At 40.1% G+C, this 21,102-nt stretch overlaps 2 protein-coding genes across 3 annotated transcripts; one reads left to right on the forward strand and one right to left on the reverse strand.

Annotated features, from left to right (window-relative positions):
- Positions 1–91: 91 nt before the first annotated feature.
- setd4 (SET domain containing 4) lies at positions 92–6,299 on the reverse strand. The gene is made up of 13 exons (XM_004553548.6): positions 6,167–6,299; positions 5,814–5,934; positions 5,623–5,718; positions 4,759–4,796; positions 3,969–4,057; positions 2,504–2,740; positions 2,286–2,345; positions 2,060–2,189; positions 1,797–1,971; positions 1,230–1,308; positions 1,036–1,116; positions 782–905; positions 92–694 (listed from the first exon to the last, which is right to left on the reverse strand). The coding sequence occupies exons 2-13, from the start codon at positions 5,887–5,889 to the stop codon at positions 536–538; spliced, it is 1,344 nt and encodes a 447-aa protein (XP_004553605.1). The 5' UTR covers positions 5,890–5,934; positions 6,167–6,299; the 3' UTR covers positions 92–535.
- Positions 3,123–20,234, forward strand: LOC101466994 (carbonyl reductase [NADPH] 1). 2 transcript variants are annotated; one of them, XM_076891444.1, is made up of 7 exons: positions 3,123–3,246; positions 8,681–8,795; positions 14,033–14,202; positions 14,296–14,403; positions 15,022–15,230; positions 15,337–15,390; positions 15,513–20,234. In XM_076891444.1, the coding sequence occupies exons 2-7, from the start codon at positions 8,683–8,685 to the stop codon at positions 15,684–15,686; spliced, it is 828 nt and encodes a 275-aa protein (XP_076747559.1). In that variant the 5' UTR covers positions 3,123–3,246; positions 8,681–8,682; the 3' UTR covers positions 15,687–20,234. The 2 variants fall into 2 exon arrangements, with proteins under 2 accessions (XP_076747559.1, XP_004553608.3); XM_004553551.6 differs by lacking the exon at positions 3,123–3,246 and adding an exon at positions 6,297–6,419.
- The last annotated feature ends 868 nt before the right edge of the window (positions 20,235–21,102 follow it).

A 21,102-nucleotide genomic window follows, 5' to 3' on the forward strand; every position in this document is an offset into this window, starting at 1 on the left:
CAAGGCCGCTTTTTTGTTTATTATGCAACAGATCTTTTGTTTGTTCGTTTCAGATCCATCTGTTTGTGAAGGGCAGCCAATCAGAAGAAAGTTGGCTTAAAGGGGTTTTAATAGACTTAAAACATCAAATTGAGGACCAAGTCCTAGTATGACAGAAACAGGGATTATATTGAATCATTCAAAGCTGCTCTAGTAGATTCCAACACTAAAAAGATGGAGTTGAAAATTGAAATATGTCCCTTTGAGCTGTAAATTACAACATAAACAGCAGCTGGGATATTTGGTGGCTTCATAAAATGTGTAATACAAAATCTAACTAATTAAAGCAAAAATAAATATATAAAATAGCGGATTTAAAACTGGAGATGCATCCTTTCTGTAGTAGTATTTTGCTTAGAGCAGTTAAGCTGGTGGTGATGAGAGCCTGTAACAGAGCATCCTATTGCTTTTCTCAGTCAACACACAGCACAGGAAACGCTTCAGCCAATCACTTGACTTCTTGCAGCAGCTGTCAGATCAGAGGGCCAATCAGATGTCAGTTCACAGCACCGAGTGGACTGTCATTATGTCTGAGTGATTCCTCCAGTGCCTTGAGGCAGCTTCCCAGGATGCACCTCTCTTCCTGCCGCAGTGACTTGACCACATTTAGCTGCTCCCTAATTGGCTGCTCACATTGTTGGAGGAGGTGTGAGACCTACACACACAGTGCAGGAGAAAAAAGGAATCAGGTGAGGTGCTGCAAAACGGGGACAGAGTTAAATTCTTGCACATGTGCACACACCTTATCTAGTGCGCTGCATGTGTCTTGCAGTAGTCGCTGACAGAGACTCTTAGCCATCCGGACGCTCCACTGCTCTCTCTCCTCACACACCAGCTGGCCGAGCAACACTGCCTTCCACTGGTGGCTGTAAATTACACACACACATGTTCAGGCACACTCCACAGACAGAGAAACTGATCCAGATTGTGCATGGACGCCCAGATTTTGGAGCAAAACACATCGATGTACATGCATAAATGTGTGTTTAGGCTTACTACAGTGTTTGTGGCAACGACAACAGCCTGAGAGCCGTCATCAGCCTCCAACTGGGGCCGTCACTGGACACAGTGAGATTACTGGCAGGAAGGCAGGAAACATATGAAGGCATTTTTCCATTTTGCAGTTGTATCCGAGTTAAGTATTAGTCCTGTTTACAGCTGAATCATTAAGTATGTAAACCGAGTCTTACTGAAGGAAACTGTTCTCTCTGAGAAACTTGATCTTCTGAGTCAAACTTCTGTCGCCTCTTAAAACATCACAGAGCAGATCTGAGGGACCACAGTGAAACACACAAACATCAAGTTTTAAGCCAAACAGTTTTCCATATTTTCTCTTATATATCTAATGTTACACTGGCAGATGCAAATAATAAACATGTTTCCAAAGTTTTAAATAATGAGGTCGGTGTATGTGCAAGTAATCCCTCTAAGCAAAGGCTTAAGCTTCATAATACTGCTTTAAACATTCGTTTTAAATTTATTTTTTCCCCTGTTTGCTTTGTAGCAGTGAGAGGGGATGATGGCTGTTTGTGAGAGGTAGCCAAACAGAATGAACTTAAAAGAAGAATGAAGGAAGGGAAACAGCTTGTTTCAGATTACCAACATGTAAAGTAATGACCTATTTTAAGTCCAGGGAGTGTTCATAAAAGTTCATTAGCACTGTCATAAATATATCATGATCAATATATGTAAATATAAATTTGATTCGACGATAGGGCAAAAACTTCCCCATGATAAAACCTACTGCAGAGATTTACCTGTGTCCACATAGACCACACTGTGGGGATTGGCAGTGGTGACAAATCCGTACTCCAACAACAGCTGCTGGTTATCGTGGGAACCGTAGTTAATGAAGGCCTGCTGGTAGCGCAGAGTCCCAGACACACTCCTGATTTCATAACATCTTGTCACATCGTTAAAACCTGCTTTTACCTGACAAAAGAAATGCAGTCATACACTCTCAATCAGTACAACCATCTCCGACTCAACAGCTACAGTATTCTTGCAGCATCACATTTACCTGCACGTCAGGGCGATGGTTGAGCAGATCCAGGAAGGGAGCTAAAGCATAATTATCAGGTCCTGACAGGAAGCTGCTTGAAGCATGGCTCATGAAGACTGTGCGTGTGTTGACACTACACCACGCCCACCTGGGAAAGGAGGAGGAGCTTAGTTAGAGATAGTATTCTCATTCACTAATGCTGTTATGTAAATGGTTCATTTGGTCAAAGATAAGGAAGGTGTACCTCAGCGCCTCATAGGTCAAAACATCCGCTGTGGGCTGACTCAGAACCGGCTGCAGGGACCTGAACCAGTGAACCAATCACAACGCGATCATTCACTTTTCACACAAGAAGACTAAACATCATTTGAACAATTACTTTTATTCTGATGCATTCAGCCAATTTTTAGAAAACGAGCTGATCCACAAGCGAGTACAAATCCCGGCCTTAACCGCACTCACCTGAAAAACTCCTGATTGGTGGAGTGCATTTCCTTCACTGCCTCCCTCTGCTCCAAGGCCCGCCTCCGCACACTGGCAGGTAAAAGAGCCATGACATCATCGCTGAAATAGGCGGGGCAGGTGTAAACTGTGGGCAGCACATTGATGTAAGGGAACCAATCAGAGGCCTCTCCTCTGTGCCGCTCACACACCAAGAAGATGCAGAGGACCAGGAGGGGAGACAGACGAGGTTTCCAGCTGCAGAGAGAAAAAAACACACACCCAGAAACAGTTTGGTTTCATCTCATTCTGGCTAAAATACTCAGAGTCCATCAGCTGAATCCTTCTGTGTGCTGAGATAGTGTGAAGTACAGGCGCACAATTAACCTGGCACTGAGTCTGAACTTGTGTAAGCTTATGACGATCTAACACATACATAGTAGGAGTGCAACGATACTCGTATCGATATTGAACCGTTCGATACAGTGCTTTCGGTTCGCATATGTATCGAACAATACAAAATTTTAAATTTATTTTATCAACTTTTCTTCTGACGATGCTGTCTGTGTTGAGAGCTCAGTGGATCTGCGTTCGACTACTCCACCTAGGCTGCACTGTCGAGCGCAGATCCACTGAGCGCAGCACAAGCTAGCGAGACAGAAGCTAAGCTCTCCTTGCAACATGGCAAATTGAACCTCCCCCACCCTCATTCAGATCTGGCGTTTGGAACTATTTTGATCTTCATGTGAAGCATGACCCTGAAGGTAAGCGCGTCATGGACAAAAGTAAAACATTATGTTGGATGTGCCACGCAATGCTCACTTACATTGGTGGGAACTAGTGCGTTAGCGCAGTTAGCTCGTTAACGTGTTGGCCGTCCAGCCCCACGCACGGGCGATCCGCGGTAGCTCGTTAACGGAGATTTGCCGTGTTGTGGCGTTAACGTCATTTCAGATTAAAGCTGACAGCACTAGTGGGAACACAACGAATATGACTGCACATTTACGCTGACATCATCCTAGTGCAAAGACAAGTGGAAGCAGACAAAAACAACAAGCACTACCTGAGTCATTTAGACAGCCGTTAGCACGTGATTCTCCTTATGGGGACCTGATATGTTTAATATGCTGCTGAGAATATAGCCCAGAAGAAGCGGATAGTATAGCTTTTATTTTGGAAAGAGACATTTCTCTGTAATAAACTCTCTTTTCCAAAGATGAGTGATTTCTCTTATCCCTTTGTTGTTTCAGCAACATGTAATTTAAAAACTGTACATTTGAGTTAAAATATATATTTATAATTTTAATAAATGACAAATTAAAAAAGCATGAACATTTTTTTGTATCGAAAAAATATCGAATCGTGACACCAAAGTATCGAACCGAACTGTTAATTTTGTGTATGTTGCACCCCTAATACATAGATTAAATCCTGCATGCCGTATAGAGGATGGAAATATTGGAATATGTTTACATTCTGTGTTTACCTCTTGATGTACCGTCCCAGGTAGCTGTGCAGAACGGTGGAGGTTGTGAGGAGGCACGACTCCGGCAGAGAAATAATCAGCTGACCGGGCTGCCACACAAACACCAACAGATAAAGCTTTAACATTCAAACGTCACTACAGGATCTACACTTGATCCTGTAACTAATTCCAAACAGTAACCAATTCAAATGTTTAAAAAAGTGGTGACTACACAAATTACCTCACTAATCATATTTGTATTTTTTTATGAAGCAGCAGTTTAACTTATTTCTTTCTTATAAATTAAAAGGCAAAACACACATAAATAAATCATTAACTGCCTAACAGATCGAGCACAAAACCTATAAGAAAGCTATATAAACAATATACAGTTATTTCTTTATGAATAATATAAAACTTAATATTAAAATAACATTTTGTGCATATGTCAGCGTGTGCTTTGTGATGGTTTTAAATGTATGCTCGTGTTTCAGTTAGAATTCAGAATTACTGCAAATATCAGGCATGTGGTCACAAAGAAGGTGAACAAGTGGGCGTTGAATTTAACAAAATATGATCAAAGTTTAAAAAAAAGTAATTTTAATAAACCATTAAATCATTTATTTCTAACATTATAACACTTTCATAACAACTTCAGCCTGTCAGCGACTTGCTATGTTTATTCCTTGAAGTTTCCACATTGTGATTTTCAGAATAAAATAACATTTTTGATTTTTTTTTTCTTCCTGAAGATGCAAAAAGTTCATAATATTTGTTGATACAAATGTGGCATTTAGGGAATCTGGATTACCTTAATGGTTCTGAGAGTCTGCAGTCCTCTGCCTGTGTCTGTATGAACCAAATGTACATGTGAATATCATGATTTAACACACAAACTGTCAGTGTAGGTAATGTCTCTGATTGGCCCAAGAAGATACCAACAGAAAACCTCCTCACAGTCATGCTCTATGAAACCAACCAGGTCTGAAAAAGGTTCCCAACTCAATCCTTCAGAATCAGCTGAGGGTCAAGAGGTCACATCAGCATGTGGGACAGGTGTCTAGGGTCTATTTGTTTGATACCAGGCTCAGCCCAGATGTCTTCTGTGTCAAAACAATGATCTAATATAGTAACATTTAAATACTCATAAATGTAGCTCAGGGCTGTGAAATGCAGAGACAACACTGTATAGTAGTTTAGAAATATCCCACTGATCAAATGGTTTTAAAGAAATGTTTCAAAACTAAAAAGGCTCAGGCTTGGCCCAAGGGGGGTTTCACACTCATGACAACCATGCTGAAGATTCTGGCTTTAGGTGTCATACTTGGGTAGAGTATAAAACTGATTAGGGTGCTCCCGTACTTGGGAAATTGTGAAAATTTAAAAACTCTGGAGTCTGGAATACAATAATGTGAAGTAGTTTGGAGGTCAGTTCATACAGAGTGTGTACTTCATGTCTATGTATTGTGAGAGGCTGTAACTCAGAAGACATTCATAGCATGATGGTAAAATCTGGCATGGCTTCAGTAAATATATTTAGTGTACAAAAAATCCTGATGAAGTCAGGTGGGAAGTTCTGAATGAACCTAAAATCACCCAACAAACAATGGGCAGCTTTCCTTTTCGGGTTATATGATACTCCTGAGGATGTTGAAAACAATATAGGATGTGGTACCAGTGAAGAGAGCTGGCTGAAGCAGTGTGGAGGAAAATCCTCTGTGGTGAAGAAACTTCCAGAGCTTCACATGCTGCGGCTGGTGACACAGAGACACTGGAGAGACAGAGAGAGAGAGGGGCAGAGAGTCTGAGCTGAGCCAGCATGCAGCACTGAAACACTTTAAACTCAAGCAGTCAGCGTGTTTCTACCTGACCGGGCGCTGCTTTCGTGTTTCTGCCTCCTCTTCCGGGCAGTTCGTCCAGCTCTGTGACTGTGACCTCTCATGGTCTCTTTTTGTAGGTAAATACACGCTCATCTGGACAGCTCTCTCTATCGAAACACACAACATACGTAAGACTTTGTGAGTCTGAAGAGCACAAATAAACTGTAATCACTGTAACAGTTTTAACAATCACAAGGAACTACAAATGGACGATCAATTAAGAGGTTTTTTGTAGGGTGCTGGAGGACTACATGCCACATAAAAACCCTTCAGTGAGCCACAGCACTGATCTCTAATCTGTTCTGCTGTCGTTTATTTTTATCAGATGATCCTACAAACCTTCCTAAAAGTTGAACCAAAATATAGAGAAATGCCGAAATATTGTCCATATTAACGTGAAACTCCTCGCAGTACAGCTCATCCATAACCCAACCCACGTGTTCCACTTGTTTTTCCGGGGATGCGCACCGATCCTGCGCAGAACGCCGCCCTGCTTTTCTTCTTTTTCTGTTTTTTTTTACAGTCGTGCATTTTCATGTGCAGCGCTTTTTGTCCTCTCTGCAGCCTCATTCAGGACCAAACCCCAGCTTCAGTAAGTGTGAGGCCTCCGCTACATCTTACAGTTTTCGTTTGTCAGCAGCTTGTTTGAATTTTAGCGGATTTAAGGAGGCGTCGGGCCGACCTGCAAACTGAAAGTCAGCGTTATGTAACAGAGAGAGAGACGCTGGTGAAAAGTCTTCGGATTTTCTTCGATCAAAGGCTTTCAAACGGGAAGTTTGGACAAATTATTAATTCCATGCTGTAATTTACAGTCGCGTGCTGTTTGTACATGCCTCGTAAAACCAGCGTGTTTGTATCGTTTGTATCTGGACTGACTGATCGCACTGTCTACACAGCTCCTTTAACTGCAAATACAACTAAACTTATTTAATCCACATTCTGCAGTGCATTTCAGAGCTGCAGTATGTGCATTCAATTCATTCCCCCCCCCCTGAAATTATTGGAGCAATATATGTGGATTTGTTTTCCCACTATCTTTCTCTCTGGAACTGGCTTTTTTTTTTTAAACTTTATTTAACAAACAATGAGTATACAACATACGAACAGATGAAGTATACAAAACAACAACGTGAACACACAAAGCCAGGGGTAAAAAGAAAAAAGTAACAATTATAAGAATACATGCAAAAATTCACATATATATATTGTTTTGAGAGCCTTTTTGTTGGTGGAGTCTGATATTGATTGTATGTACAGTTCCACATCCTTAAAAAAATGACAGAAATATGGTGTTTTGTTAGTAAACTTACATTTATGGATAAAAAATTTAGCTAAAAGTATTAACAAATTTATCATAAAAAACATTTCTCATTCTTCTTGGGGAACTTAAAGAAACAGAATAAAACATTTTCCCATCGTAAAGAAAACTCCCTTAAAATATGGACAATAACAAACCTGCTAAATTCCTTCCAGAATCTCTGTGTAAAAGAACAGTACCAAAAAAGATGTGTCACAGTTTCTGGATGATCCCCACAGAAAGTACAATTAGTATTTATGTCCCTTTTAAATTTGACCATGTAGTGACTGGCTGGATAACATTTATGTAGAATTTTAAACGAGACTTTTTTCACCTTATTTACAATCAAATATTTATGGGGGACCATCCAGACTGTCTTCCACTTGATATCTGGAACAAATCGGTTCCAATAAGATATTATATATGGGAGAGAGCCGATATCTTCTTGCAATAAACTGCGTATTTTCTTATTGCTGTTACCAAGTTCCTGTGAAAAGCAGATTTTTCCTGTTGGTGACTCAGCTGGATCAGGGAGAGTGACTGAGGCAGATATTGAGCTGTCAGTGTTTTTATATAACATTAAAGTCCCTGAGGGTATGGCACCAAGCACCATTGAGAATTCCTGAACACTGATTGGAAAATGATATAGTGCAATAAAGTCGTTGTAAATAAGTAGTTGTCCCTCTTTATTAACCAGCTGAGTCCCCAATAGGATCCCAGTTTGGACCCAAGTTTCCAGGAAAAGTGATTTATTTTTCTATAAAATATCTCTGTTGTTCCAGATAAGGTATTTGTGAGGTGAGAAGTTGTGTTTATAAATGAGGGTCCACGCTAAGAGGACCTGCTTATGGAAGGATGAAAGCTTTACAGGGAGTTTCTCAACATTGTAATTACAATTTAAAATAAAATTAAAGCCACCAAAACGAGAGAAAATACGATATGGTATAAAGTTCCAGATAGAGGTAGGGTTTTTAAGAAAATGTTTAGCCCAATTAATTTTGAAAGTGTTATTTAAAGTAGAAAAGTCTAAGACGTTAAGCCCACCTGATTCGTACTTATTCATCACAACAGTTTTTCTAATATAGTGCGTACGGTTTTCCATATAAAATTAAAGAGCATGCGGTCAATATCTTTACTAATTTTCTTATCCAGATGTAAGGAGAGAGCAGCATATGTTCATCGGGATATCCCTTCAGCTTTAGTAATTAACACTCTACCTTTCAAAGACAAGTCCCTTTGCAGCCACTGGTTGAACTTTTTTAGGATTTTCTGTATAATTGGAGTGAAGTTTGAAGAGCATCTTGATTTTTGGTCTTTGGATATTAACAGTCCCAAGTATGTGACTTCTTGTTTAACAGAAATATTACAGATCGTATTTGCAGGGCAGTCTTTAATTGCTAGTAACGCACACTTTTTTAAAATAAATTTTACCATGATCTAAAGTTGTATTTTTCTTAGATAACTTATGGTCCCAGTCCAGAGCAGGGCCCACCTATGAGTTTAACCACCACTTGTGTGGAGTTCAGACACTGATGCCTCTCTCTCTTTTTGTACAGACATGCCAATCCGAGTTGCCGTGGTAACTGGAAGTAACAAGGGCATCGGTCTGGCCACTGTCCGAGCGCTCTGCAAGCAGTTTGAAGGAGACGTTTACCTCACTGCCAGAAATGTGTAAGTGACTCACCTGGTGATACCTGGACCAAGTTGATGATGTATCTGCAGTTTAATCATCTCAACACTTTTGCATACCAAGAGCTTAAACAAAACTAAAGCTCGGTCAGAGCTAACAGGAACTGCATCTGTGGTTTGTTTGTTCATCCAAGCTTCTTGCTTCAGGCTCTGAGCACGCACACGGAGTGAAAAAGGGCATTTGATGCATCATTTGACTGTCCTTCTGCACACAGTTGACCAACTGATGTGCTGGGAGTTTTGACGTTCTAGTGATCTAGTGACCCTTGAGCTCTCGGCTAGCTATCGAGCTGGTGGGTAACAGACGTCTCCGAGAGGCCTCTCGGCCTGGGGCTCGGTCACTCAGGCGCAGCTGGCTGCCGGCGGAGCTCACGGGCGCGTCACTGCAACTCCCCCTGGCTTCTGCTCTGCGGCTGCTGAGTGAACCCTCATCTGGGACTCTCCTCAGCTCTTACTGGGACAGTGGCGCGGCTGCCCCTCTGTTGGTCTTCCTTGGTCTCTTGTGTTCTGGGGGCCTCTGGATGTCTGGAGTTTTGATCTCCTCCACACCTGCTTCAAGCCCTGGAGGACGGGGCTGTGGCCCCCCCACACCCTCTAGCAGATCATTACATGAAGGAACCTTTTAAAAAAACAAGCGCGTCCATGCTCACACGTGTACACACGGGTGATCACACCCACAAACTACACCCTTTTTGGCTCCTACCTCAAAGCACACTGTGTTCTGTTGATCTTATGTGCTGCACAATAATGTTTAACATTTAGTATTTACTGTCATATTCCCATATATCATTGTGATGTTGTTTATTCTATTACTCTTGTTCTCTTCTGCTTGCTTTCTTTTTTCTTTCTCAGCAGGTGACCCAGGTGATTGATATATGCATTTTTTTTTCTCTGCCCGTTCTGTTGGTTTTTGTCTTTTGCCCTTCTCCCCGTCCCTCTTCTCAGCTGTTTCTCTTTCCCTCTTTCTTTCTCCCCTTCTTTCCCCCAGTCAAGTCTGTCCCGTATTCAGTAAGTGAAAATAAAATAAACAATAAAAGGTGAATCAAATGGACCATTACGGCAAGGCTGGGATGGTCAGTTTGGTAAAGTAAATCCGTTGGGCATCTTTCTTTGCCTTTAGACAACAATTCTGATGCAAAAGAGCCAAACGGGACAGGCCAAAAAAAAAAGGAAAAAAAAAACCAAAAAAAAAAACCAGACGTCTCCGAAAACGTCGAAGCACTTTTGCAAATATGCAATATCTTGATAAACCGAGCAGATATTTGAAATTTACACACCCACATTGTCGACTGAAAATGTTAAAAGTTTATTTTGTGACCCAGACAGATTAATAAGAGTAATTTTAAAACATAGTAGCGGCCGCCATTGCCATTTGGCTGGGCCACGCTAGGAATTCTGGGATATGGTGGGCCACGAAGGACACACCCGACCCATCCTCCAAATTCGGAGAAATGCTGATGCATTTGTCGGCTGCATTCGGAGGAGTCTACGAATTTGGACAGCCTTCGGCGCGTCGCTGTGACGTAATTGGTCTACAAGTTTTTGGACACGACCAGAGCAATACGGGAAGAGTACGGCGTTATTTTTGTGCCACTATTCTGAGCGCACGTAAAAAAATGAGCGCACGTAAAAAAAGGTTTGCACCTTAGTTTGCGTCTTAGTTTGCACTTACACCTGCAAATTTTTTTTACGTGCGCTCAGAATAGTGGCACAAAAATAACGCCAGAGGGAGAAGGCTGCAACCCATAATGCAGGGCTCTAGCGTGCGACCAAATTTTTCAGTGGTGCGACTAAAAAAAATCCTAGGTTGCACTGGTGCGACCAGCAGCTGTTCAAATAAAAAAGAACAGAAAAAAAGTCTCCGCAACTCTGAAAGTCTCTGTGTGGTCAACAACATACACACATTATGCCCCTATCGTGGTCTAAACCAATCAGTGATAGCCAGGGGCGGGACCTCTCTGATTGGCCGTGGTCCAGATATTTCTGTAGTCCTTCGTGTGTACATTTGAAAGTGCAGGTGGATGGAGAGAGGTGAGTAGTTTGAATAAAGCTCACAGATTCTGATGCGTCGACGGTCCGGACTTTGTGTTTACATCTTTTTTGCGCTCGATTCTGAGCTGCAGGTTTTCTCTCTCTCCAACCAAAATTCACTGAACCAGCAGCAAAAGAAGATCCAAACTACGCTTCAAATTTAATAAATATCGTTATTAATTCACTCTTACTTTTGCAGTTTTTCTTCCAAATCACACTTCATGTGCAGCTCTCTCTCTCTCTCTCTCTCTGTACTTCAAGAACAGTTTCCCATCTCAAATCTCTGTTTTCTGCATTATTCATTCACTTATTACCCACCAGTCTACTGTTGTTTGCAGTGCTGTCGACCGCTGTCTTTTTTTCCCTTTTTTTAACTTAAATGACCTCGGACAAGAAAGCCTAATTTCTGCTGTTCAATACTGAAGAAATTTATACTTTTTAAAATTATACAAAATTGCAGGATATTTTTAAGGTAATCTGCTAAAAAAAAAAAGCCAGGCCAGGAAAATCTCCTTCATGTTTTTCTGTGTTTTATCCTCAGTTACATTGACACAAAGGCATCTGCTATGATGCTTATACCTCTGGTGAAGTCTCACAAGTGTCAATACTAATAAATTATCAAAATAATAATATTTCTGACTGTCTGAGGCGAAATCGAATCGAATCGGGACCTTGTGAATCGGAATTGAATGGATTATAGAAATCAGTGATGATACCCTGCCCTATTGAGTAGTCTAGACCTGACTGAAGTGGATGTAGCTGTGGGTAATAAGAAAAAATGAAAAGAACTGTTGATAACTTTTTTGTTAAGGTAAGGCCTGATCTGTCTGAAATTCATAGCCAGTGCTCTGACACGGTGCCATCAATCTTTGAATGCTGAAAAAGCACAGTGTATCCAGAAAACACATTATATGCTGCGATAAATGCACTGCCCAACTGTCCCCTCGTCCCATTGCCTTTCAGCGGCAGGTAGCAGCAAATAGGTCGTCAGAGGAGGCCGAGATGATGATTACGTTTAACATCGTCTACAACATTACCAAAGAGTGCCAAAGCACTTTAAGCACAAGCACCTTTTCAGTAATTTTTCTTTCTTGTAGAACTGTGCTCCAAATGAAGAACTTTGTGTTGACAAGATTGTTAGTTAATCATTTACAAATTAATATTGTCTGTATAGACAGCAATTCCCCCCCCCCCAAAAAGTGCACATGTAAAACTGCGGGGTTAAGCGATGCGGTTGAAAAATTTGGGTGCGCCTAACTTTTGTGCTGATGTGCCTAAGATAAAAACATTAGGCGCACCAGTGCAACTGCGGCAGAAAGTTAATCTAAAGCCCTGCCATAATGGCAATGATCAGTGGCTTGTGGATCTGAGGGCAGTCCACAGTAACCTCCCTGAACAGGGACCAGTAACCATCACCGTGGCAGACATCCAAGAAAGGGTTTCCAGTGTTGGACTTGGTTCATGCCTACTGGCTGAAGAAGCTAACTTAACTCCATGAGCGCCTGGCAGCACAAATGAACCAGCTGCTAGTTGATGAGAGACACCCGGAATGGCTAACCGAAGGCTGGACAGTCCTGATGCTCAAGGACCCACAGAAGGGGCCGGTCCCATCCAACTACCAACCAATAACCTGCCTCAGTACCACGTGGAAGCTCCTGTTAGGCATCATAGCGGCTAAGATGAACAGGCACATGGGTCAATACATGAGTGGGGCACAGAAAGGGATTGGCAAGAATACCAGAGGCACAAAACACCAGCTTCTGGTGGACTGAGCAGTCGCCCAAGACTGCAAGACTAGGCTGACCAACCTGTGCACTGCCTGGCTTGATTACAAGAAGGCCTATGACTCAATGCCCCACACCTGGATCCTGGAATGCCTAGAACTATACGAGATCAACAGGACCCTAAGAGCCTTCATCAGGAACTCAATGGGGATGTGGCAGCCCATAGCACAAGTTACCATCAAGTGCAGGATCTACCAAGGAGATGCTCTGTCCCCACTGCTGTTCTCCATACGCCTGAACCCCCTCAGTGAGATCATTGACAAGACTGGCTACGGATACAGACTACGGAATGGCAAGGCATACATGGAATGCCATAACCAAATGGCCGGCATAGTGTACAGAAACATCTGTGCCGAATATAACCTGGAAGTCCTGAGGTCAAAATGGGAGACGTCCCCTAGGGTGGTGGAGAATGACCGAGCTAAGATCCTGTTTGACTTCCAGATACAGACAGACATAATGGTGGTAGCTAACCAACCGGACATAGTGGTGGTAGACAAACAGAAGAAGACGGCCGTAGTGATCGATGTAGAGGTTCCGAATAACAGCAACATCGGGAAGAAGGAACACGAGAAGCTCGAGAAATACCAAGGGCTCAGAGAAGAGCTCGAGAAAATGTGGAGGTCCCAGTGGTAATCGGAGGACTAGGTGCGGTGACTCCCAAACTAGGCGAGTGTTGATCCCAGGAACAACAACGGAGATCTCTGTCCAGAAGAGCGCAGTCCTAGGAACAGCTAAGATACTGCGCAGGACCCTCAACCTCCCAGGCCTCTGGTAGAGGACCCGAGCTTGAAGGATAGACCACCCGCAGGAGAGGGGGAATTTGTTTTGTTTGTTTTTTATTTAGAAAAACCTGGAGAAGGTGACACAGGTGCTGCTGAAGAGTCAAGTGAATATTTTCATGTTGGTACTTGGTATGCTCACGCTGCTATTTATCTCCAACGTGATGGGATGCACATTAGAGTAATGGGCTCTTCAATGCATTCCTGTGGGACACTGTCTCATACTCCCATGATGGAAATCACTGCAGTTTGAGGTCAGATGAAAGTGAATCTGTTTTTCAGCCATTTATGTGTTCAAGCCTATAAATTGGTTCAATAATTGAATATATTCATGCAGCAGGTATGTTACATCTTTAATGTAACTAAAGGAATGAGTGAAATGTTTTTACAGATGATTTCAACCTGAAATTGTGAACACGTCTTGCTGCACATTTGTTCCATTATGTGTACAGTAAATGACCGTGGTAATGTGGCCAGGCCAGTGATGGAACTTCATCATGTTTCAGGGCCTTTGGGGACAAAATGAAGAGAGAAAGACTGAGAATCTCAGCTGGTATAAGGTGTAAACGATGAGATCGAAGACAAAGTGAATATAAATGAGGATGTTTTGCTCCTCTTGCAGAGGCCGTGGTGAGGCAGCGGTGAAGGCTCTGAACTCAGAGGGACTGAAGCCCCTGTTTCACCAGCTGGACATCGACGATCTGAACAGCATCAAAACCGCTGCTGAGTTCTTCAAACAGAAATACGGAGGAGTGGACGTCCTCATCAATAACGCTGCGATAGCTTTCAAAGGTAGTTTACTTCTTGTGCTGATGTATATCATAGTGCTGTGGAGCTGCACACACTGATGTTGTAATGTTGACGGAGATCACGCTGTCTCCTCAGTGGCAGACACGACTCCGTTTGGCATCCAGGCGGAGGTGACTCTCAAGACAAACTTCTTCTCCACCAGAAACATGTGGACTGTCTTCAGTGAGATCATCAAACCTGGAGGTACAGCTGGACCCAGTCTGCATCATATTTTACTTGAAAGTTTGCATTTTTAATTGAGTGAGCGTACATGTCAGTAACTGATAATGAGAAACTTTTAGTTTTTAAATATATTAGACATCAATCAGGAAGATTTGTTTGGAGTCTTCTTCTTGATGATGTCTGTATCCTAGCTGTATGCCAGTTCGCTTCTGCAGATGATAAAACTATGCATCTTCGATTATGCAGCCTCCCTTCCTATTTGTCCTCCAAATTAATTTTAAGACCTCCTTCAGCATGGCTTACTGAGATTTATTTCTGCCTGACAGGCAGGAGAGCAGAGGACAGATGAGAAGAATAGGCATTGGCTAAAGAAAGCAGGAAAGCTTTTTCACAGCAGCCATTCTGATACATCATAGCTACATAAACACGGGTCTAAAAAACAAGAACACACATTTAACTGAACATCAGAAGTCCTCCTGGAGAACCTGCTCAAAGCTTATCCATCAGTCTCTGAAACAAACCTCAGATGGAAGCTGTTTGGAGTTTAAAGTTTAAAGGACTCTAAGAGCACGAAGGAGACAAACGTCCTGTTTGTTTTCCATCTTCAGATTCTTGTGTGTGTACGTCTGTGTGTTTTAGGTCGTGTGGTGAACGTCTCCAGCATGAACTGCGTCAGTGGTTTGAAGAAGTGCAACTTGGACCTCCAGCAATGTTTCCGCAACAAGAACATCACAGAGGAGGAGCTGGTGGAACTGATGCAACGATTTGTCGATGAGGCCAAGAAAGGCGAACATAAAGAGCGCGGCTGGCCTGACGGGGCCTATACAGTGTCTAAAATTGGATTGACCGTACGTTTGATTAATGTGTTCGCTGTTATTAACCAGAGACATGAACATTTGACCTGAAACCATATTATGAGACACTGATTATATTTGTGTGTGGATGTTTTTAAAGGTGCTGTCCGTGATTCATGCTCGTCGTCTGAGCAAGGAGAGACCGAATGATGGGGTAACTGAAATATATAACTAACAATGCAGAACTTCTATATTCAGTGGGGTTTTTGTCATGGTTTTATGTCCATTAAATCGTCGTTGCTAACATTTTGTTTTTAAATTTGATTCTTTTAAAAGATCCTTTTGAACGCCTGCTGCCCAGGATGGGTGCGCACTGACATGGCTGGACCAACTGCTCCCAAGTCACCAGACGAGGGCGCTGTCACACCGGTCTACCTGGCTTTGCTGCCATCTGGAGCCAAAGAGCCTCATGGAATGTATCTCTCGGACAAGGAAGTCCAGCTGTGGTGAAAGAGAGTTTAACATGAAAAATAATTTGCAAAGAAAGTTTGTCTCTGAAAAGACTGTTCAGAAGTGGTGATGAGCGTGTGAGACTCGCAGTGTTTCCACATCAGCGATAACAAAATGGGGTGAAATCGAAACTGTGAAACATTTAAAGAATGAAAGTCACCCAACAACAAAAAAACTGTAACATAAACTGACATTGCTAGACGGGAAGCTCTCATTAATTCACTTTAACAGCAGAAGTATGTACTCTAATTTTGATTTCATTAAGGACTATTTGCAACAATTTTCTCGCCCCTTTAGTGTTATAGCCATCACTGAAACTTGGTTCAATGTCGATAAAGGAATAGATTTTTGTTTGAATGGATATGATTTAAAATACATGAATAGATTAAATAAGGCGGGCGGCGGGGTTGCTATATATGTTCATAACTCTATAAAATATAATGTTGTAACAACTATGTCTATGGCTATTGATGGAATTTTGGAATGTTTGACTATTGAGATTATGAATGAAAAAAAGAGAAATGTTATAATAAGTTGCATATATCGGACACCCAGTTCAAGTATTGACACTTTTAATGAATGGATAGAAAAAACGTTTGCTTCGGTGAACCAAAAATTACTATTTATCTGTGGTGATTTTAACATTGATTTGCTAAATCCAACAAGGTTAAAAGCCATTGATGACTTTACTGACACAATGTACAGCTTATCACTATATCCAACAATAACAAAGCCAAGCAGAATAACTTCACATAGCGCCACTATTATTGACAACACTTTTACTAATGTCATGGATTTCCAAATTAATAGTGGTCTGCTTGTCTGTGATATAACTGACCACTTACCAGTTTTTACTTTGTGTGACTGTGATTTAAAAAAAATAGATACCAAGATCATGATAGCAAAGCGAACAATAAATGAAGAAGCAATTCATGCCTTCAATTTCGATTTAGCACAACAAGATTGGAGTTCGGTGTATGAAGAGTCAGATGTGGACAAGGCTTATGATAATTTTCTAGATATTTTTACTATGTGGTACAATAAACATTGTCCTGTAAACGAACACATGACAAAGAAAAAAAAGATAAAAAGTCCTTGGCTCACAAAAGGAATTATTAATGCTTGCAAAAAGAAAAACAATCTGTATAAACAGTTCATCAAAGTAAAAACAAAAGAAGTGGAACAAAGATATAAAGCATATAGAAATAAATTGACTGATATTATAAGAACGAGCAAACAACTTTATTATAGAAGAAGATTATATGAAAATAAAAACAATATAAAAGGAACTTGGGATGTGTTAAACAACTTAATTAAACAAGGATCTTCTGGAACATCATATCCTGAATATTTTACTGATGCAAATGGTGAAAATCACAACATGAGTAATATTGTCGATGGGTTCAATAAATTCTTCATAAATGTTGGCCCTGAACTAGCAGCGGACATCCCGTGTCATAAAAATGAAAATATCAGTAATATAAAATCAAATCCCTTTTCACTGTTCCTCTCAGCTACAAATGAGCAAGAAGTAATAAATATCACATTAAAATGTAAAAGTAAGTCTTCAATGGATTATCATGACATAAATATGTCTGTAGTTAAACAGGTTATTCTGAATATTGCTAGTCCCTTAACATATATCTGTAATTTATCATTTCAGTCCGGTTGTTTTCCAAAAAAAATGAAAATTGCGAAAGTAATACCACTATATAAAAGTAATGACAAACACAGTTTTACCAATTATAGGCCTATTTCTCTACTGCCTCAATTCTCAAAAATTCTAGAAAAACTTTTTAATTCAAGATTAGAAAAATTCCTTGAAAAACATCAAATAATAAATGTTGGTCAGATATGGTTTCAGAACGCAAAGAACCACTTCAATGGCGATAATTGAGGCAGTAGAAGAAATTACTGATACACTGGATAAAAATAAATATGCAGTTGGTATTTTTGTTGACCTCAAAAAGGCCTTCGACACAATCAATCACTCAATTTTACTGGATAAATTGGAAAGATATGGTATTCGAGGGAAAGCTGGTAACTGGTTAAAAAGTTACCTAACAGGTCGGGAACAATATGTTAGCATAGGGCATTACCATTCAGAGAAACTTGGTATTACATGTGGTGTTCCCCAAGGGTCAGTGTTGGGACCAAAACTTTTCAATGTATACATAAATGATATTTTTGATGTTTCACAAGTACTTAAACTCATACTGTTCGCAGATGACACCAACATATTTTTCAGTAGCGATGATTATACTGATCTTGTAATGACTGTAAACAGGGAGCTAAAATTAATAAAAAAATGGATGGACATAAATAAATTATCATTAAATATAAATAAAACTAAAGCAATGTTTTTTGGTAATTTAAAATATAATATAGAATTACCAATTATCATTGAAGGTGTACCAATTGATAATGTGAGTGAAAACAAATTTTTGGGAGTTATAATTGATAACAAAATTTCATGGAAACCCCACGTCAGACACATAAAAACCAAAATTTCCAGAAGCCTCGCAGTTTTGAACAAAGTGAAACAATTCCTTGATAAAGATGCACTTCGTACTCTGTACTGTACCCTGGTTCTTCCATATCTTACATATTGTGTGGAAGTGTGGGGAAACACATATAAAAATACAACTAATCCATTAGTCACAGTACAGAAACGAGCACTGCGTATTATTCACAAGGCTGGTTATCTAGATCATACTCACAAATTCTTTCTTCAGGCAAAGTTACTTAAATTCCAGGATCTGGTTAATTACAATACATCCATAATTTTGTATAAAGCTTTTACTAAACTTTTACCGGCAAATTTACAAACTAGATTTGAAATTCGAGAAAAGGTTTATAATGTGAGAGGCTTTGGAGAATTCAAATTACCCAGAACTCGAACAACCCGTAAAGGCTTTTGTGTGTCTGTATGTGGTGTGAAAATCTGGAACAGTCTGAGTTTACAATTGAAACAATGCAAAAATATTCATAGATTTAAATTTCTCTACAAACAGTTGGTCTGGTCACAGTATACTCAATGATGGGTTTTAGTGTGCTCTGTAATGTCTGTCCTCTTACCATTGCTGGTATGGATTCCAAAATAAAAAATAAAGTGTGCGTATGTATGTACATATATGTACTTGTGTGTGTAGATATATATGTATGTATATGTATGTGTGTCTGTTACTTGTAGTTATTACTGCCTGTTACCTGTGGTAATGCAATTTATAATTTATATATTCTGTATTCAGTTATGAAGGCTCTAATTGTTGGTTGCGAGCTGCCGCTTAGATGCTTGTATCTGCCCGGGGCTGTTGATGGGTCTGTATGCAATGATGGGCGTAGCTGCGGGAAGTTTATTGTTTTTTTTTGTTGATGAGTGAGTATAGGGGTGGGATTTAATAAGTTTTCTTCGTCCCACTCCTTTTTCAGGCAAGTTTTGTTTTTTGTTTTGTGTATTTTATGTTCAATATAGGTATTTGTTGTGCCTGAAAATGAATAAATAAATGAAATGAATGAATGAATTGCTAAAGCTCAGGGATGTTTTTTTTTAGGACAGAGTTTAACTCTTATCCAAATATTTTGATAATAAAACCAAAATTGTTCATTTTATTCTCAGTGTGAAGGACCGAGCAGTGAAGGAAACTTAGGCACAGGTTAAAGTCCAAAAAAATGATTTTTTATTTAACCCAAAAAACATAATTGGTTAACTCATGCAAAAAGAATCAAAATCTTGGGCCCATAAAAGAGGTCAAACTAACAAAAACTCTACTCAAAGTTGACAACACTACTGATAACTCAAACAAACTGACCTAACTTAATGAGACAAAGGGGAAACTTAAATAGTGGCTGATCAGCCCACAAAAACAGGAGAAGGGGTAAAACACACAAAACCTAACTAAACCAAACATAATGAACTCCAATTCCTCCCCATGGTCCTGAGTTATGGCATGAACCAATTTGTAGTCTTCCTTTAAAGCTCACTCCGCCCCTTTTCCACCTCTTGGCTCCTTAATCAAGGGACTGGAACAGCTGCAACTAAGGTAACTCAGAAAACAAAAAATTAATCATACATAACAGTGTAAACTAAAATGTGCGCACTTATTTTAGAATGCAGTGTTATGTGGATATGTGAATTAACTCTAAACCAAAACCAGTTATTTATTGTCCTGTAAATAAATTCCTATATTTAAAGAAAGAAATGTGAATGCAAGGTTACTTATAAGCCTCTACACTAACATGGTGATATTACCACTGTGTGGCTGTAAGTGCAGCTATCACACTCAGTAACAGTACAGTACTGTGTGTGTGTCTGCTAGCTGGAATGAATCAAAATGAAAGTGAATCCGTGAAATGTTGAATTGTCGGCAAAGCCTTCAGTACATAACATTTTCATATCTTTGACATCATAAACTTGCCTTAACTGGATTAAGCTAATTGTTCAGAATTACTAGAATTTTATACAAAATGCTGTTTTTTTGTGTTTCTTTAAAATAAAACATGTGGATCTCCAGTCAAAATACCAAATAAAGTGACTTCAAAACATAAGGTTGAGTGGTCTGAATGTTACAGTGTCCCTGTATTACACACCCAGAGTGCATCAGCCACTCCTCCACCATCTTCACCTTTTCTTTGGTTTGTCCAGTTTCCTCTTCACGTTTCTGTAAGGAAATCTGTCTCCAGCATCTCGGAGCTCTCGGATATTTTCTCTATAATAAGATTCTTTGGAACATTTTTGGCCATTTTGAGAATAAGCAAACCTGTAAAAGCTGATGCTCTGCACTTAACCAGCGTATAAACTATTGTCTGTTTAATCAGGACAGCAGCAGTTTTCAGCTGTATTAACAGAATAATTTTTTTCATTTTGGTTCAGTATTGAATGTTGTTTTATGTGTACTTTTAATATTCAACTACCTGTTAGTTTATCATTGCTTTACATGCTGATAATGTTCAAAACTCCACCCAGCTTCCCTCCCACTATTTGCAGTATATCATTCATTGTCCTCTGCATCCCTCTCAGTGCTGCTACAGCTCCCTTCAGAATCACAACAGCAGTAAGTAAGTAAGAAACCTTTTTTATCTTTTGTTCCACATTTGGTAGCTGACTGTTTCTTAAAATCTTCTCATAATTCTGAGGAAATGGTTATATCTACAGTGGGGCAAAAAAGTATTTAGTCAGCCACCGATTGTGCAAGTTCCCCCACTTAAAATGATGACAGAGGTCAGTAATTTGCACCAGAGGTACACTTCAACTGTGAGAGACAGAATGTGAAAAAAAAATCCATGAATCCACATGGTAGGATTTGTAAAGAATTTATTCGTAAATCAGGGTGGAAAATAAGTATTTGGTCAATAACAAAAATACAACTCAATACTTTGTAACATAACCTTTGTTGGCAATAACAGAGGTCAAACG

The sequence above is a fragment of the Maylandia zebra genome, linkage group LG13, assembly GCF_041146795.1.
Source record: "Maylandia zebra isolate NMK-2024a linkage group LG13, Mzebra_GT3a, whole genome shotgun sequence".
Classification (NCBI taxonomy): Eukaryota; Metazoa; Chordata; class Actinopteri; order Cichliformes; family Cichlidae; genus Maylandia; species Maylandia zebra.

Excerpts from the sequence above, each read along its gene's own strand:
- setd4 (XM_004553548.6), bottom strand. The coding sequence starts at position 5,889 with ATGAGAGGTCACAGTCACAGAGCTGGACGAACTGCCCGGAAGAGGAGG. Across the intron at positions 4,797-5,622 it reads TCAGCCAGCTCTCTTCACTG|ACACAGGCAGAGGACTGCAG; the intron begins GTACCACATCCT and ends TGGTTCATACAG. Across the intron at positions 1,117-1,229 it reads AGAGAGAACAGTTTCCTTCA|TAATCTCACTGTGTCCAGTG; the intron begins GTAAGACTCGGT and ends CCTTCCTGCCAG.
- LOC101466994 (XM_076891444.1), top strand. The coding sequence starts at position 8,683 with ATGCCAATCCGAGTTGCCGTGGTAACTGGAAGTAACAAGGGCATCGGT. Across the intron at positions 14,203-14,295 it reads CGCTGCGATAGCTTTCAAAG|TGGCAGACACGACTCCGTTT; the intron begins GTAGTTTACTTC and ends CTGTCTCCTCAG. Across the intron at positions 14,404-15,021 it reads TGAGATCATCAAACCTGGAG|GTCGTGTGGTGAACGTCTCC; the intron begins GTACAGCTGGAC and ends TGTGTGTTTTAG.